This window comes from Heteronotia binoei, chromosome 1, assembly GCF_032191835.1.
Source record: "Heteronotia binoei isolate CCM8104 ecotype False Entrance Well chromosome 1, APGP_CSIRO_Hbin_v1, whole genome shotgun sequence".
Taxonomy (NCBI): Eukaryota; Metazoa; Chordata; class Lepidosauria; order Squamata; family Gekkonidae; genus Heteronotia; species Heteronotia binoei.
The window spans coordinates 134,225,952-134,244,590 of record NC_083223.1 but is presented as its reverse complement, the minus strand read 5'-3'; the positions used below and the strand labels follow the sequence as shown (position 1 = coordinate 134,244,590).

General features: G+C 41.3%; 1 protein-coding gene across 2 annotated transcripts in view; it reads left to right on the top strand.

Moving 5' to 3' along the window:
• The window catches only part of SYNE1 (spectrin repeat containing nuclear envelope protein 1), a 621,543-nt gene that overhangs the window by 182,907 nt on the left and 419,997 nt on the right, over positions 1–18,639 (top strand). Inside the window, exons 32-36 of one of the 2 annotated variants that reach the window (XM_060240915.1) lie at positions 757–984; positions 2,281–2,379; positions 12,427–12,614; positions 12,721–12,844; positions 16,319–16,485. In XM_060240915.1, the coding sequence (XP_060096898.1) occupies positions 757–984; positions 2,281–2,379; positions 12,427–12,614; positions 12,721–12,844; positions 16,319–16,485 (806 nt within the window). Of the gene's footprint in view, positions 1–756; positions 985–2,280; positions 2,380–12,426; positions 12,615–12,679; positions 12,845–16,318; positions 16,486–18,639 lie in introns of those variants that run through there. The other variant, XM_060240910.1, reaches the window with a different exon arrangement.

Here is an 18,639-nt window from a genome sequence, read left to right as displayed (position 1 = left end):
CTGTTATGTAAATATGGTCACTAGGCTATATGAGGAGTGATTTTTCATTAGTTTGATGTAAGTTTTATATTGGTTTTATATTAAGTTGACGTAAGCCAACACCAGACAATACTACTTGTCACAATAACAGCTGGCGGATGGCAGGCTCAGCCGATTCTGTTCTCAGTAATCCACCTACATGCCTAGTTAATTGCCACATGTGAGACGATTAGTGTGGGTGTACATTTATATAATCTCTACCAGCTTTATATTGATTACAATAGTGGCAATCAGTGCAAAATGGTATTGAAAAGCAGAAATAGCATCTTTTAATTTTCCAGATGAATATTACAAACAAAAATTCTGAATGGGTGATTGGCCCAAGGAATCACCTTACACTTTCAGCAATATAATCACTGTTTTGTAATTTTACTTATGTATTATACATAGTTAAAACACAATATTTGTAGGAGCAAATTAGTTACATTACTAGCATACTAAACCTGTTAAACAGTTAATTATATTGCACTGCCATATATATATACACACACACACACATAATTATTTGCATTGTAATGTAACCTTATCCACAAAGTGAGTCACTGCAGGTGCTCATCTTCCATACTGGAGGATGCCGTTTGAAGTGATAGTTTCTTCCACCTGGTGATTTCATGGTATTCAGTAGCCCTAAGGAGTGCACATGTATGAGAGAGACTTCTGGAAATGTGGCTTGTTCAAATTATAGATTCTTTATATCCAAATTGCTTTATATTTTAGGTTGTTATTAAGGAAATAGATGTCAAGAAAAATGAAATCCCAAGTCTGGAAGAGGATATCCCTTCATTTTTTCAATATCTTACCTCTGGAGAATCAGCACATATAAAAGCCAAGCTGACACAGATCAGAAGATATTGGGAAGAACTCACAGATCGTGCACAGCATCTGGAAGAAATGATGGCAGGGAAAGCATTGCTACAGCAAAAATATGAGGAAAACCTCTCAAAGGTAGACTTTGTAAAGTTTTTCTACGCTACTCAGTAGAGGGTGAAAATTAACTATCTCCAGAATAGATAGCAATTTAAATATCGTGTTTTCTACACAGTCTGAAAGATAGCACTTTTTGTTTGTTCAAAGAGCTCTACAGTGCATAAAATTATACTGAAATTAATTTGGGAATAAAGCACTGTGTCCTTCAAATATACATCCTAATAAGAATTTTTTTGACGGATAGGATGCAACCAATGCCTATGGCTGGGAGTGACAGTGTGAAACTATGGAGACTTATTCCATTCTAAGCTCATTGAAGTCAATGGACATCCAGTGCAATCCTAAAGACACTTTTCTTCTATAATGTCACTTTTCTGGGATTAAGCCCCTTTGAATAAGCCTAAGTAGGTTGCTAAGTAGCCCTTTTTAGGATTGGTCTCTTAGATTGGTATAACTCTGCATACAGCGCTCCCTTGATCAAATATTTGTATCTGGTAATGGGAACGTTGATTCTCCAAAGCTTATACCCTGAACATCTTGTTGGTCTCTAAAGTGCTATTGGACTCAAATCCAATTGTTGGACAGATGGACAGTTAGCAGTGTTTCTTTAAGAAAACAACTAATTTCTTACTAACTGTAGCAACAACAAAATAATTTCAAATTGCTTCTAGTTGTGTGACAAAATTGTTGGCTGTACTGGTTAAACAGCCTTTTAAAAAAAACTTACATTCACAATCTGTTAGTTTTGCTGCTATGTGCCTACTTTTCTTTTTCAGTGTCCTGTCTATCCAGTTTCTTCTGCTCTCCTCACTCAGGTCTTTCTTCAGCTTCTCATGTCTCTCTCCCCTCCTCAACTACTCCCAAATTAGTTTCTCCTATCTTTTTAATTCCACAATGTTCTATACCTCTCCCTTCACTTTAAGTATTCTTCTATAATTTCACAAGAGTAGGTATTATACTTCAAGTAAACATACATGGAATTAGGCTATATATCACCTCATGTACATATATACACACAAATCCATCACTGCCATCCTTTTAGAGCTGTGAGGTTGCTCAGAGTTACGTGTCATATGACTAGAATAACTGGAATTATTTTAACGTTTGGATTAAGACTGTTGGAACTAAAAACAAAAATAAAGAATAATACAGAGGCATATAAGAAACTATAAAAAATAGGTTCTCTCTCAGTTCATATAACATTTATGATGCTGCATAAGATTAGTTCCTGAAATAAAGAAGGTATACATGTTCATATCAAAATTGCAGCATAGTTGTTCAACATCTTTGTTTTAATTTATTGAATTGGTTTAGATTCAACAGGACCTATACAGGTACGAATCCAAACTAGCAGAGACAGATGTTCTATGCTCTTCATCAGCAGAAACTTACAAGGCTCTCCAATTTCATATGGTAAGAACAGATTAAAGGTTTGCCATTTTATTACATGTTCAACATTTATTTATATTTCGAGAATTTTTATGCCTTTGTTCCAGCAAGCCTGCCTGAATAAACAAGCTTTGAGGCAAGTGTTGAAGGTATTTCAGGGCTAGAAACTTCTTTCTCGACCCTGGAGGATTCCGACAATTACACTAACACATAGTTATAATAACAATAATTGTAATGTGGTAAGTAAAAAGACAAATTTAATAAAAAAGGAGATATGAAATAATAACTTGTTTCCAAGGATGATTCTCTAACTATTATATGCTTGCCAGTAAAATAGAAGTGTTCACTGATTCCAGGCCCTTCTTCCCATTACTCTCTCGACACAGTTAAATGTAAACCATGTCTGTACCTTGTGCTTTAGTCTTACAGCAGGACTTCAAGAAGTTACTTCACTGGTATCCTTTCACTTCTCAAAGGCCTTCTCCTGGCTGTAATTGTCTCTCAGGCTGCCTCTCTCCGTTTTCCCTCCCTCTTCGTCCTCCCCTCAGAAAACAGCGTTTCAGAGTCAGGAGCTCGTTGGGAGATGCAGTTTTTCAGAATTTCCATTACAGCATTATTGATTAGCCTCAATTTTTTTCATCTGTCTTCTCCAGTGGAGACTGTCAAGTCACCCATGCTAACAATAACAAGATCCTTAGTATTTCCAAATAGATTCATTTATTGCAAATAGGATAGGACATCACTGACAAGTCAGTGAGAAGATTAAGAAACAAAAGCAAGGGGAAGCGTTGAATAGATGGGAAATAGCCGTTAACAAATGGCGCTAACATTTCAAATCTATTTATTTTAGTATATTTCTATTCCGCCCATTTTCTGTAGGGCTCAGGGCGGAGAATGCAAAGTGATGAAGCTATAACCCTCCTCTGCGTTTTCTCAGGTTCCTTATCAGCTATCCAGAGCTTTGTAGAACTGCTTTGTAGAAGTTTTGTAGTGAGCTATAGATGTTATTGTAACCTCTTAACCTAAAGCTACAGTAACATCTATAGTTCACTACAAAACTTCTACAAAGCTCTGGATAACTGCATCAGCAAGGAAATTGTATGAGCCCAGGATGTGTTTCAGTGTGAAATCAAATTTGGAGAAGAACCCTGCCCACCGAATTTGTTTTACTGTCAATTTTTGGCTGCCCATTAGAGCCTCTAGGTTTTTGTGATCCGTCCATATTTCAAATGGCATTCGGGCTCCCTCCAATCACGGGCGCCACGTTTCTAGAGTGAATTTAATGGCATATGCCTCCTTGTCCCAAACCAACCAATTCCTCTGTTTCAAGGAGAACTTTTTTGAAATATATGCACATGGGTGGAGGCCCCCCTCCTCATTGGACCACAAACATTTGGGTGGACTAGTACCAGCTCACTAGTAAATTGTCTTTTCAACTTGTCAAACACTTGTTGACATTTATCAGTTCACAGTAATCTCGCCCCTGGTTTTTTAGTCTCTGGCCCTTTCCCTTTGGTCTTAAGTAAGTCAGTAAGTGGTCGGACCGTTTGGGAAAACCCCTGTACGAAATTTCTGTAGAAATTTGCAAAACTGAGGAAAGATTGTAATTGTTTACAAATTCTCAGGGGTTCCCAATCCAACACCGCTTGTACTTTGGTTGGGTCCATCGCTATTCCCTTCCCCGAGACCCTGTAGCCCAAGTAATCCAGTTCAATTTTGTGGAACTCACACTTTGACAGCTTAGTGAATAGCTTCTTCTCATAGAGTGTCTGCAGCACTTCTCTGACTAGTTTTACATGAGACTGGAGATCTTCAGAATAGATAATGATGTCATCAAGGTAAACCACCACCCCTTTGTATAGATATTTTCTCAGTACTTCATTGATACTGTCTGTTAGCCGCCCTGAGCCCGCCTGGCGGGGAGGGCGGGATATAAAAATAAAATATTATTATTATTATTATTATTATTATTATTATTATTATTATTATTATTATTATTATTATTATTATTATTGATAAAGGGCACCCTCCAGGGCACCCTGAAGTCCAAATGGCATGACTAGGTACTCAAATTGGCCCTTGGGTGTATTAAATGAAGTTTTCCACTCATCCCCCTCTTTGATGCGTACCCAGAAGTATGCATCTCTCAGATCTAGCTTTGAAAAAACCTTGCCTTGGGCTACTGTATTTAATAATGAGGGGGAGGGGGTATGCAGTCAACATCGATACTGCATTTATCCCTCTATAGTCTGTGCAAAAGCGAAGCCCCCCATCCTTTTCCTTCCACTGGTGCGGTGTGGGGGGATGTAGCGGATTGGATGAAGCCCCTTGCTAATTTTTCTCCAGGAATTTATGTAATTCTGCCTTTTCTTCCCATCCCATGGAATACACTTTGGCCTTGGGCAATGGTTGCCCTGGAATCAGTTCAATAGCACAATCCGTGTTCCAATGGGGCGGTAATTCATCTGCTTCCTCTTCCTAGAACACCTCTTTGAGATCTTGGTATTCCCTTGGGTTGGTTCTCACCTCCTCAATTGTTAGGCAGTTTTTCGTTCATGGGGGGAGGTTCAGGACCCCAGGCTTTTCCCCAGTGATGCATATTGCAGACTGGGTCCTCAAAATCGATGGTGTGCTCCCCCCCTCAGTCTGAGGCTCGTGTTTGGCCAGCCAACCCACTCCTAGTAATAGGTTAGAGGAAGTGGAGGGGGGGCTATTACAAATATTTCACAGTCCCAATGAGTTGCTATCCCCACCGGCACCATTTGCATTTGCTCAGTGCAGGGCTCCCCTTTCATTACTGTTCCATCCATTTGCTCGGATTGGATGGCTTGGTGGAGGGGAGAGGTTGGTAGACCTAGGGTAATTTGGAGTAATTATATCTCTAGTGCACCCCAAGTCCAACAGGGCCCTCATGCGCATGAAGCACTTGAGGTTGGGGTTCAATAAAGGGGATGAAGAATAAAGTTTCAGTTATTCTCACCCATAGTGGCGCCGATAGTTCCTCGACCTGTCGCTCTGCGCCGCTCAGGACAGGTCACTCGCGTTTCCTGCTGGCAGTTAGCCCTCCTCCAACGCTTCTCCCGATTCCAGAATCAGGATCGGCTCCTCCTCCCGTTGGGTAGTGGCTGCTACCTTGCTACGCGTTGGCTTCTTGTGGCCTGCGTCATCCTTCTGGGACTTGGGAGCACTGGTAGTCTTCGAAGTAAAGGGGGCCTCGAGGTCTCTCTGGGCATTCGGTGGCTAAATGACCCACTTTGTTACACCTGAAACCCTGCCGGGGCTCCAGGGTTCTCTCTCTTCCCCCTGGGGTGGCAGACTTCTTTCCCTCAGTTTTAGCTCCGGCCTGAGACTCACATCCCCCCTTACCCCCTTGCTGCTGTTGGTGCTGTAGGGTGACTCGTTGCATTTGGGTCTCTACTTCTCTGGCTAGTTGGATCCACTCCACTAGTGAGGTCGGGTCCGCTTGGTTCAGGGCCTGATCCAGTAGACTGGCATTCAGACCCCGCTGGAACTGGTCCACTTTCATCTGCTCGCTCCATCCTCTGACTTTTGCCGCATTGGCCTGGAATTCAGCAGCATATTCTCTTACCGACTTGGACCCGTGTCACATTTTTGAAGGGCCGTTAGGGCCCTGGTTTCTTGCAATGGGTCCTCATACTGCACCAGGAGAGCTTGTCAGAAAACTTCTACGGAATCTAGTTCCACAGCTCAGGTCTCATAGAGGCCAACATACTATCTCTTTGCAACGCCCCTGTAGCTTGAACCCTAAATAATCCACTCTGCTGAATTCATCAGGGAAGGTATCTCCCCAATAGTACATGAAGCTGTTCGCTTGTATGGCGAAATACTCCACCTATTCTGAGTCTCCATTGAAGATGGTAGTCAGTTCTCTGGATCTCCCCCAGTCTGGCACGGGTGGGGGCGGTGGAGCTGATGGTGCTCTCGGGGCCTGCAGGGCTGGCAGGTTCAGGGCCCTGGCTATCTGTTTTCTCAGCTCTTGTTCCATGAAGGTGTTGTTGGCTCTCATCTCCTCTTGCATGGTTTGGGCCATCTCAAATCTCATCATTTCGAGGAAATCTCCCATCTCCTCCTCCCCCTGCTCTGTTGCCAGGGTTTTGGTCAAGGGGTCACCTTCCTTCTTTGGGCTCTTTCTCTTGCTCATCATCCCCTCCACTGCCTTCCAACTGCTCCTGGTCATCTGAAGGGCCCCTGTTCTCAGCCTCTTCAACTTCAGTCAGGGCAGGGGGTAGCCCCAGGATTGCATCGTGCCTGGTTTGGCCTGCATCCATAATCTCTGTAGATCTGCAGGGGTCCCAAACCTTCAGGGTGATGAACAGACACTGGATGTGCAGCGGGGAACCCCTCCCTGCCAACCTGTGGGCATCTATGATGTGCCACGGGGGCCCTTTCGGGATGGCTCCGGTTTCTCTCTCTCCCCCTTGTAGGGGTGTTTCTTGAAGATCTGGTGCTTGTCCATTATTGGGGGTGTTAAGCAAATTGCCCTAAAATAGGATTTGGGGGAATTTAGAGTGAAGGCCAATCTGCCTTTTAGCAAGATCAGAAACCTATTTATACAGAAGGTATCTGCTTTGGAAGTTACCCAATAACGAGACAATATAATATAATAATAAAAGGGGTTTATTATGAAATAAAGGCAAACATACAAGGGTATAAAGTCACACAACACACATACAGTCCTAATAAAAATAGGGTAGAAATAGACAGGGGTTAACACAAGGATTGACAAACAGGGTAATAATTACCTATCATAGTCTTCGAGGAAGGCTCCAATTGCGATGAAAAAGGAGATGGGGGATGGACCCTCAACTGATCAGGTATCAAGGGTGTATCTAACGGTGGAGTATGTAGTACTGTCAGATGCACACGTGTGGGGAGTTGCGTCAGAGGTTATAAGGACTACCTTGAACCCTTAGGGGGTAGGAGGTGCAGCGGCGGATGACGTGGTCAGATGGTACATGACCTCAGAAAAAAGGGGAGGCTCCGAAGTGACCATAGGGGCTTGACTTGTGTGGTGGGCAGTGGCCAGTCTATTCAGGGCACCCGATTGGACGCCCATATCCAGCCAATGAGTGGACCTGGCCCTGGTTACCTGATTGGGTTTCCAGGTAACAATGGACAAGGGAGAGGCTCCAGGGTGACAGTTAGGGCAAGGCATGGGTGGAGGTATTGGATAGAGGTGATTAAACAAGCTATCTAAACTTATCTAAAGGTGACAATATAGGGCCAAATTGGTATCTAAGGTGACACCCAATTTATACAAAGAACTGTGGCTCTAGGTGAAGCTGTTCCTCCTCTTCTTTACTCCTCTGCTGGCACCATCTTTTGTCTTGGGTTCCATTGGACAGAAGCTTAGGCAGTCTGGCAGGATCCACGCCTAAAATAAGATTGATTGCCATATGCAGAAGTAACAGCTGTTGAGTACGTGAGCCTCTTGCTTCACTGTCATGGAGTCTGGCACTGCAGGAAGATGGTCGCTGATGATGTTAGCCTACCAACATGGCTTTCATGGTCAAGGCTGGAAACTGCTTGCCCGGACAGTTCCTGGCAGCGCAGCTTCTTCCACTGCAACAGCCAAGATGGTGCACACACAGAGCGGCTGGAAACCCATCTGGACTTCTGGCTAGCACTCTTCCAGAGATATAGAGTGCTGTTGTAATGCTGAGGCTGTTAGTATTCACATAAGTCTCTTATAAAATGGTAGATAAAACCCACATTTCACAGCAGATGTGTGTGAGTTGAATCTCCAGGCACCCTGGCAACCAAACAGGTGATTACGATGTCCATATATAACTAAAATTAGGGGTCTCTTGATCACAGGGACTTTTTCTGCCATGGCATCAAAGTTCTCCAGTTTTTCAATTAAGCACTTATACGTGAATCTTCTCACAATGTCAAGCCACCCATGCTAACAATAATGAGATCCTTTGTATTTCCATATAGATTCATTTATTGCAGATAGTAGGACATCACTGATGGGTCAGTAAGAAGATTAAGAAACAAAAACAAGATGAAGCGTTATATAGATGGGGAATAGCTGTTAACAAATGGCTGTAACATTTCAAACCTAAAGGTTAAGAGGTTACAATAATATCTGTAGCTCAGTACAAAACTTCTAAAAAGCAATTCTACAAAGCTCTGGATAGCTGATAAGGAACCTGAGAAAACGCAGGGGAAAGTTATAACTTCACTTCCCATTGTTCTGTAGGCATAACACAGAGAGTGTCAATAAAACATGAGTAATCACACTACAGTTGTAAACCAAATAGGATGAAAGAATGGGGGACTTGACAGAGACCTCCATGAAAGTAAATTGCATTGATTCACTTTCTTCATTCAAAAGGCCACATAATGCCACACCCCTGTAGGACTTTATTTATCCCTCTGAGCTTCAGAAAAGTCTATAGGGAATATATACTTCATATGTGATAGATTCTGGGGCTGTAAGAACCCCCACAAGCTCCTTATCAAAAAGCTTGGTATGTGCCAGGCCTGGGTAACAACAGAGCATCCATGATTTTAAGTTCTATAGTTCTTCAGGGACTGTGACAATAAAACACTGCCTGGGTGTTTCTAGACTGAAGAACTTCATATACAAGATGACAACTTTCTTAACTTGCCCATGGAAAGAACTGTTTTACCCTTGAAGGGAGCAGGAGGTTGGCAATCAGGATGCATTCTAACAATCACCATCTTCTCTTCATGCGGTTTCCCACTCAGTTTTGTAAGAAAAAGCCCCCTACTTTTAATACACATGGACATCGTGATCACCAATATGGTTGCCAGGGTGCCTGGAGTTTTAACTCGCACACATCTGCTCTAAGAAGTGGACTTTGCCCACGGTTTCTAAGGCTTATGTGGATACTATAAGCCTCAGCTTTGCAGCAGCATTCTACATCTCTGGATGGGTGTTAGCCAGAACTACAGACGAGCTTCCAGCTGCTCCTTGCGTGCCCAGTCTCGGCCTCTGCAGTGGAAGAAGCCATGCTGCCATGAACAGTACAGGCAAACAGTTTCCAGCCTGTTTCCATCAATCAAAGGCTAACACCACCAGAATCCATCTTGTTTTCCTGACTCCATTACAGCAAAACAAGAGACTCATGTATCCGACAGCTGCTTCAACTTCTGCATAAGGCAATCAAGCTTATCTTAGGTGTGGATCCTGCCGGACCGCCTAAGCCATTGTCTAACGGAACTCAAGACAAAGACTGGTGCCAAGAAGAAGACTGAAGAAGAGGAAGACCATCTTCAGCCAGAGCCAAGTTCCTTTGTGTAAACCGGGTGTTACCTTAGCTAGCAATTTGGCCATCTATTTAGATAAGTTTAATAGTCTTAAGCACACCTCCACCCAGTAATTTCCCCCATTATTTTCCCCAACAGTCATCCTGGAGCCTCCCCCTTGGCCCATTGTTACCTGGACAGCCAATCAGGTAACTAAGGCCAAGTCCGCTCATTGGCTAGCTATGAGCGTCCAATCAGGGGTTGCCAATTAACTGGCTATTGGCTACTGCACTAGTCCAGCCCTTATGGTCACTGCAGAGCCTCCCCTTTTCTGAGGTCATGTACCAGCTGACCACCTGTCATCCACCCCTGTACCTCCCACCCCTAAGGGCTCAAGGTAGTCTCCCCACATGTGCGCATCTAGCAATACCCCAGTTCTGCTGTCTAGATCCATCCCCAATTACTGATCAGTTTTGGGTCCATTTCCCCCATCCTCTTACGTCACCATTGGAGCCTTCCTGGAAGACTATGATCGGTAATTATCACCCTGTTTGTCTATCCATGTGTTGTCTCTCTATCTCTCTCTATTTTCCTAGGACTGTATGTATATTTCATGAACACATTGCCTTGTATGTATGCCTATATTTTCTAGAATAAATTTTGTTTTACTCAATTGGAGTCGATAGATTTAAGCATTAATTTCTGGACGTGGAATCCTGTATACACAGATAAAAGATCCTATTAAGCCAGGTGCCCACCTGACAATTCCCCAACCTCGTTTTGAGGGCATTTTGGCTTACAGTTCCCAAGGGATCCTTAGTTATTCTTCCACATATGCTGGCCAAACAGAAAATATACCTCATCTTAGGATGCAAGAACTGAGTTCGTACATATTTCCTAAGGCGCTTGAGGCTGCTTCCATCTTTCTGCTTCTTTCTGGAACCAGGAAGGAAAATGCACCATTTTACCTGCACTATTGTAGCTTTATTTAAAAATCTTTTCTTGTCTTATTCATACTAGTCAGATTGCCAGGTTGAAACCTAAAGAACTATTTTTGAATTTAAAATTTTCCCACCCATTTATTGCTAGTCAGCATATGGTGTTTCTGTGTTGCCACACAGCAGGCATGATGCCAATTATAAAAGTAAGATTTTCAACTAGAGTTCTTCAACTGCAGCTCTGTTCAGAGTAGCATGGATTACTTTCACATATTACTGTCTACTTCTTGCAAGCTAATATTAGGCAGGATTTAGGGATCATATCACTCTAATTCTGAAAGATGTGCACTAGCTGTCCACTTATTTCTGGAATTTATTCAGAGGTATGGTTCTTTCCTTTAAAGTCTAAATGACTTGGGCCCAGGCAACTTAAAGGACTACCTTCTCCAACATTTTCCTGCCCATCAGTTACAATCTGCCTCATAAACTCTGCTATCAGTGCTCCCTCCTTCAGAAATGAAGTAGGTGGCAACTAAAGCCAGGGCTTTTTCAACAACCGTACATTCCCAGTACAATGTTCTTCCCTTACATGTTTGCCTGGTGCAGTGTTACTGTCCTTTAGGAACCAAGCTGACATATCACTGTTTATCTGGTGGTTAATATTTTACCACCATTTTAATAGTATGTTTCAGTTGTTGGCAGAGTAATTAATTCAGCAATGGTGTACAACCTGATTAGAAAGTGGATAAAGGTTCATTTAGGAACTTACTTGATAGGAAAGAGGAGAGAGAGAGATAGGCTCCTAACTATATCTCTAGCTGAGAGAGAGGGTAGACTGAGTTTGGAACTTCTGAGAAAAGGAGGAAATTGCCCTAAGAGCAGCAATCTGAAGACAGACAAGGAATTCCATTTAAAGGGAAAGAAAGTGCTGACCTCACTATTATATCTGCCTTCTTGTTGGGTTCTCAGGGTCTTCTCCTTTGCATACCAGACATTGCCATTTCCAACTTTAGTCTGGAAACTGGTATTAATTTTATCTATGTTTTTATGATCTGGTGGTTTGTTTTGTGCAGGATTTTAATTAAGAACTTTTAATATTTTATTTTTATTAATTTTTATTTATTATATTATATTTTATTTTTATAATTATATTTTATTCTATAGCTTCCACAGGCATGCTTCTCATTTGTATTGCCATTGCAATGCCATAGCCCACAGTTCTGAGATAAGGCAGTGACTTTAAAATTTCATATGGCCTTGTATGAAGACTGGGGTTCTGATAGTTTTTAGGCTCTTGTTGGATATAGGTGGACTCAGATGGGTTTTGATGCTGTGAGTTGTTTCAGATTCTGCACAACCCCTATCCCACACCCTGCAACTGACCGCATCTAGTTTACTTGCTTTCTGCACTTCCTGCTGATTGCCCTGTCCTAAGTCTGTTTTCTAGACCTGTGGGTTTATTCTTGATATTTATGTGTACATGTTTTCTTTCTGCTTAAGAACCATTCAAAGCAACTTGCAAAGTGCTAAAGCCACTAAGAACAATAAAATATCCACAAAACCCAACAGGTAAAACTGAAATGTGCCCTTTTGCATGAAACATCAACTCTAATAAAAATCCTTATGTTCATCACCAAATTTGAAATATTTTAAAAAATGCTTTTACCTGCCAGCAGAAATTGTCCAGCATGGGAACATAGTAGGTGGCACTGCAGATGGTGTTCCACTATGCGGGTGCCATTTCTGTGTTTATATGCTGGCTGATTTCACTGCACTTACACATAGGTCAAATAAAGTTGCTGTTTAATTACTAATTCTGCTTTTTCTGATAGTACATAGGACTATAGTACATAGGATGGTAATTGCGTTCTGTTTACTGTTTCAAATTAAACAGGATCTCTCCCAGGCCCTGGAAAAAATGAGACAAGCATTGGCCTCTCTGTCATCTGGTGGTCGCAAAATTGCAAACAAAGAAAAAGCAATTCAGGATGTTTTAATTCTACAACAACAACATGAGAAGGCTACAAACCAAGTTAAAGATAGACTAACCTCACTAGAGACTTACCTAGCACAGTGGCAGAAGTGAGTAAGCCATTGTTGTGTTCCTCAGTTTGAGAAATAATTGTAGGCGTAAACCAATTTATTTAAAAACCCCCAAATGAATGGCATTTTGGTTTTATTCCACTAGACAGGAGAAGGATCTGTCTGCTTTCCAAAATTGGCTAGAAAGGTGTGAGGCTGCTGCCAAACCTTCCGAACAATACATTTCTGCTGACAGAGTCAAACTGGAAAGTGAACTACAGCTTCTCCGAGTAAGTTTTTGACTTGGCATATATGCTTCTGCATTTTTATAGATTTTTGTAACTTAAAATAATAATTGTGTGTGATAAAATAATATGGGCTACCACACATAAATGCTCCACACTGTTTATTATGATAGGAAACAGTCTACAGCATGATGGTGGTGAAACCTCTTAACTGAGGTGAGCTCATTATTTTTAAGAACATAATTTAATAAAACAATTGAATATAGATTGCACCACACTGAGTTTTGATACAATGCCAACGTTCATGTAATCACTTCAGTACATGTTACCTACAGTTGGGAGTGAATACATTGATTCAAAAAATTCCCATAACTTCAGTGCATTGATAGGATGATGAAAACAGGTTTTTATAGATTGCTTGACATCATTACAAATATATACAAACCAAGCCTCTGCCTAATAACATTGCCCAGCAAACACATCTGTATTGCAGTTTAACAAGGGTCTAATGCCCCATCTGTTTTTACAATTCTAAGAAGCCTGCAGTACTAGAAGCTTTATAGAGCTCATTTTAAGCATCCATATTGGAATGGTGGTCTGGATTTGGCTTGGTGGGTCACATTTTGTGCAGGTAAACCAGATGGATTCTTTATTTCCAAGCTATTAGCCTGAATTTATTTCTTTGACACTGGTGACTTGCCAGACATATGTCTTCCTTTCAATTTTTGTTAAAACGAAGAAACTAATCCTTTTCTGGTAGCTTCAGGAGGTGTTTAGGTCAGATATGTACAGATTGTAATCTAATGCAGTCTACCCTTTTGTCAATGTGCTTACTAATTCTCTCTTTACTAAATTGATGGAAACCATTATTAAAGAGATAATTAGTAGGCACATTAATGAACAAAAGCATGGGTTCTGTAATTGAAGATCTTGTCTCACTAACCTGCTAGTGTTCTTTGAGAGGGTGAACAAATATGGACAACAGGGACCCAATAGATGTTGTTTACCTTGATGTCCAAAAAGCTTTTGAGAAAGTTCCTCATCGAAGGCTCCTAAGTAAACTCAATAGTCATGGGGTAAAAGGACAAATCCTCTCGGATCAAAAACTGGCTAATTAATAGAAAACAGAGAGTGAGTATTAATGGGCAATTTTTGGAGTGTCAATAGTGGAGTACTGTAGGGCTCAGTACTGGATCTGATGCTTTTTAATTAATGATTTGGAATTGGGAGTAAGCAGTGAAGTGGCTAAATTTACAGATGAAGCTAAATTGTTCAGGGTGGTGAGAACCAGTTAGGTACTCCAAAGGGATCTGTCAAGAATGGGCGAGTGGGCGTCAATGTGGCCAATGAGGTTCAACGTGACCAAGCCCATAGTAATACATATTGGGGCAAAAAATCCTGACTTTAAATACACATTGATGGGGAGACTGATCAAGAGAGAGATTTTGGAGTCATGGTAGTAAGGCGGGATTTATTTTTGTACATCTTTTGTACCCTCAGTAGCCCAAACAACCCGTAGTTTTCAGAAACTCGTACATATAACCAAATTAGGTTTCCAGGCTACACAGATAAACTTTATTAGACTCCAAGCATCTCCTTTAGATAGAAGGCTTAAAATATAGGTAGAAAGGCAAAGCAATTAGATAACATTAGTACAATTTCAGAATACAGTTAGAAAGCATTAATTCTATGAAAAGTCTTAAGTCCCTACTTCAGGGACTACACCCTGTTAGTCTACATTTTCTCCATTAGAGTCTAAGTCCCAAGTCCCATTTTTTTTTTTTTGCATGGCCAGCATAGAGACAGTCTCCTGCCTCTAGTGCAGATCAGCAGCTTCTCAAAATTTCAGGGTTTATAAAGAGTTTTCCCCTGGAAACTGGTATCACTATCTTTATTCATCGAATATGCGTCATCTACATTCCAGAACCACCAGCTGCATCAACAGCTAGTCTCTCCTATCTGCCAACGGACCAGTTATCTTTACTCTATCTGGTTCCTCTCATACCTCTTAACATCAACAGTTATGCTGCCAAATCAATCTATATAAGGCTAAGATGGCCCTCAGATAACTTTTACCTTTAACCTACTTTTCTAGTAGCTAGCTCTCTAAGCTTAAGTGCTTGATAGTTCTGGACAGTTTGGATTCCTTATGGCCAATTTCGTAAGAGAACCAACCCCAAAAGAAATTCTGCCACAGGTAGATAACTCACTGAAAATGTCAAGACAGTATGAGACTGCAATAAAAAAAGAACAACACTGTGCTGGGGATTATTTGGAAGGGAACTAAAAACAAATCATCCAGTATCATAATGCCCATGTATAAATCGATGGTGTGGCCTCATCTGGAATACTGTATACAATTCTGGTCACCACACCTCAAAAAAACTATTATAGCTTCAGGAAAAAAGTGCAGAAAAGGGCAACTAGAATGATTAAACAGTTGGAACACTTTCCCTATGAAGAAAGGTTAAAGTGCTTGGGGCTCTTTAGCTTGGAGAAATGATGACTGAGGGCTGACGTGATAGAGCTTTACATTATTACAGAGCTTTAAATTATGCATAGGATAGAGAAGGTAGAGAAAGAAGTACTTTTCTCCCTTTCTCATAATACAAGAACTTGTGGGCACTCAATGAAATTGCTGAGCAGTCAGATTAGAGAGGATAAAAGGAAGTACTTCTTCACCCAAAGGGTGATTACGCGTGGAATTTACTGCCACAGGAGGTGGTGGCAGCTACAAGTATAGCCAGCTGTAAAAGTGGATTGGATGAACATATGGAGCAGAGGTCCATTAGTGGCTATTAGCCACAGGGTATTGATAGAACTCTCTGTCTGGGGCAGTGATGTTGTGTATTCTTGGTGATTGGGGGGAGACAGGGGGGCGGCTTCTAGTGTCCTGGCCCCACTAGTGCACCACCTGATGACACCTGTGGGGTTTTTTTTTGTTGTTTGTTTGTTTTTGCCCACTGTGTGACAAAGTGTTGGACTGGATGGGCCACTGGCCTGATCCAATATAGCTTCTCTTATGTTCTTTTGGTAAAGAAGGTAAAGGAGATTGTGAGCCGCTCTGAGACTCTTCAGAGTGGAGGGCGGGATATAAATCCAATATCTTCTTCTTATTATGTGATCAATAAATATTCTATTTTTGCTGCTTTCTTAGGACTGCCAGAACAGTGAAGCTGTATTTGATGTAGGTATATCACAGTTGTACACAGTTGTCCTGTAGCAATAAATTTTATGATTAGGGGGCAGATGTTGTGGGAAACATAGGTACTTAAGAAGAGTCCTGCTGGATCAGAGGAATGGTCAGCATAGTCCAGCATCTTGTTTCACACAGTGGCCAGTTAGTTTCTCTGGAGGGCTAATGACATAGAGGCCAAGACCTTCCCCTGATGTTGCCCTCTGTCTCTCAGCTTTAGAGGTTTAGTGCCTTTGAATGTAGATGTTCCCCTCAGTCACCATGGCTATGTCTATCCTCTCAAACTATCTTAATTATACCAGGTTTTTTTTTTAATTTCTCAGGAGTTGCAAGCTGATATTGCATCCCACGTATCACTATATAACAGCCTATTGCTGTTAAGTGAGTCACTATGCAAGTCAAGTTCCAAAGAATGTGTGGAAGTAATGAAAAAAGATTTGGAAAAACTCGACAGAAGATGGAAGGCTCTCCCCCAGGAAGTAAACAAAAGGTTGGTGTGTGGGCTTTCTTCTTCTTCTTCCTATGGAACGATGTTTAACTGGCATAGGAGTGCTGATCAGTGACAGAATGAGGATCATTATATGTCCATAAAAGCTTGATCATACTATTTAGGGAGAATAAAGTAATCTGAGAGTTCTGGACAGATATGCAGAGAGTGGCATTATTCTCTCCTTTCTAAATGGAAAGCTTTCAGCTCTGGGGTTCAGGATTGTTCTGGTTTGATCAGTAGATCTGTCATTAGAGGCTGTTTTCACACCATCACTGAAAGTATGCTCACCTGCTCTGCTTCATAGCTTCCAATGGTTTGTTTGTGGGGTGATTATATAATGTTTTACAAGAAAGCAACTAAAAATTTCACAAAAACATAAAATCACCAAGTTGAACAGTTCCTCTCTAAACCTGCAGTAGTATTCTAAGCAATACAAGCCTGCCTAGAGTGTCATGTCTTAATAATTTTTCTAAAATTTATAGAAGAGAGAGCTTTACAGAGTTCCTTAGAAAGCAAATTCTGTAATGAAGAAGCAGCAACTGAGAATGCGTGTCTTACTCTCTTCAGTGCAGCAGGCATAGAGACTTTTAAGAGGGATCTGCTCAAGTGAGCTAAAGGAGAAATTATTGCAAACTATAATTAAATTGGATTTCACAGTCAAATCTGGATCTCTCATCCTTCTGACTGGTCATTGAATCAAATTCTGTTCTGTGGAATTTCTCATCAGTAGTCCAACCAAGTTTTGAGCGTACCTATTTTTTAAAGTGGCATAGGAGTGTGCTTGTGAAATCTTGAGATCATCGTAACTGTGCTTCCATGACTTCCCTAATATTGGAATATTTTAGGAATAGGAATGCATTCACCAAGGTCCTTAAATTGTGAGTTACACAAGTGTGCCTTTAAGGAACAGTAATCCAAGTCTATGCTGCAATCACTGATGCAGAAGAGGCTGAAGTGGACCAGTTCTATGAAGATCTACAACACCTTCTAGAACTAACACCAAAGAAAGATGTCCTCAGCATAGGGCAGGGGTGGCCAACGGTAGCTCTCCAGATGTTTTTTGCCTACAACTCCCATCAGCCGCAGCCAGCATGGCCAATGGCTGAGGCTGATGGGAGTTGTAGGCAAAAAAATATCTGGAGAGCTACCGTTGGCCACCCCTGGCATAGGGGACTGGAATGCCAAAGTAGGAAGTCAAAAGGTAACAGGAACAACTGACAAGTTTGGCCTTGGGGAACAAAATGAAGCTGGGCAAAGGCTAATAGAGTTTTGTCAAAAGAAGAAGCTGGTCATAGCAAACACCCTCTTCCAACAGCCTAAAAGGCAACTCTACACATGGACATAACCTGATGGGCAACACAGAAATCAGATTGATATACTCTGCAGTTAAAGATGGAGAAGCTCCTTACAGTCAGCAAAAACAAGACCTGGAGCTGACTGTAGCTCAGATCATGAGCTACTCATTGAAAAATTCAGGCTTAAACTGAAAAAAAAAACTGGAGAAGCCATTAGGCCATTCAGGTTTGACCTCGATCACATCCCTTATGTATATACACTGGAGGTGAAGAATAGGTTTAAGGAACTAGAGTTGATAGACAGAATGCCTGAAGAACTATGGACGGAGGTTCATGACATTGTACAGAAGGCAGGCAATGAAAGAAACAAATACTGTGATGTACTGGCTAACAATGTTTAATAAAACCATTTAAAACCCTTTTTAATATCTTGTTGTACTTCACTAGAAATAACAATTTCATATAACAATATTATCACAGAGGTCCATTCTCACATTCCAGTATTACAAGAAAGGTTCTATGAGCACCCGGATATAGGCTCATTTCAATGGATTTCCTCATGAGTAATCCTTCCTATATTTTTTCCAGGCCTCTTGTAACAATTCAATGTTAATGCTCTTCTGCAACATCTTCTGTCTTAAGTTTTCTCATACACTCAAGAAAGCAAAGTGTTGGCTTTGCAAATAGCTGAGAAAAGAAGGAAAGTGAAAGGCAAAGGTGAAAAGGAAAGAGTCACGCAACTGAATGCAGATTTCCAGAGAACAGCAAGGAGAGATAAGGAGACCTTTCTGAAGGAACAATGCAAAGCAAAAGAGGAAAATAATAGAATGGGAAGGACAAGAGATTTATTCAAAAAAAT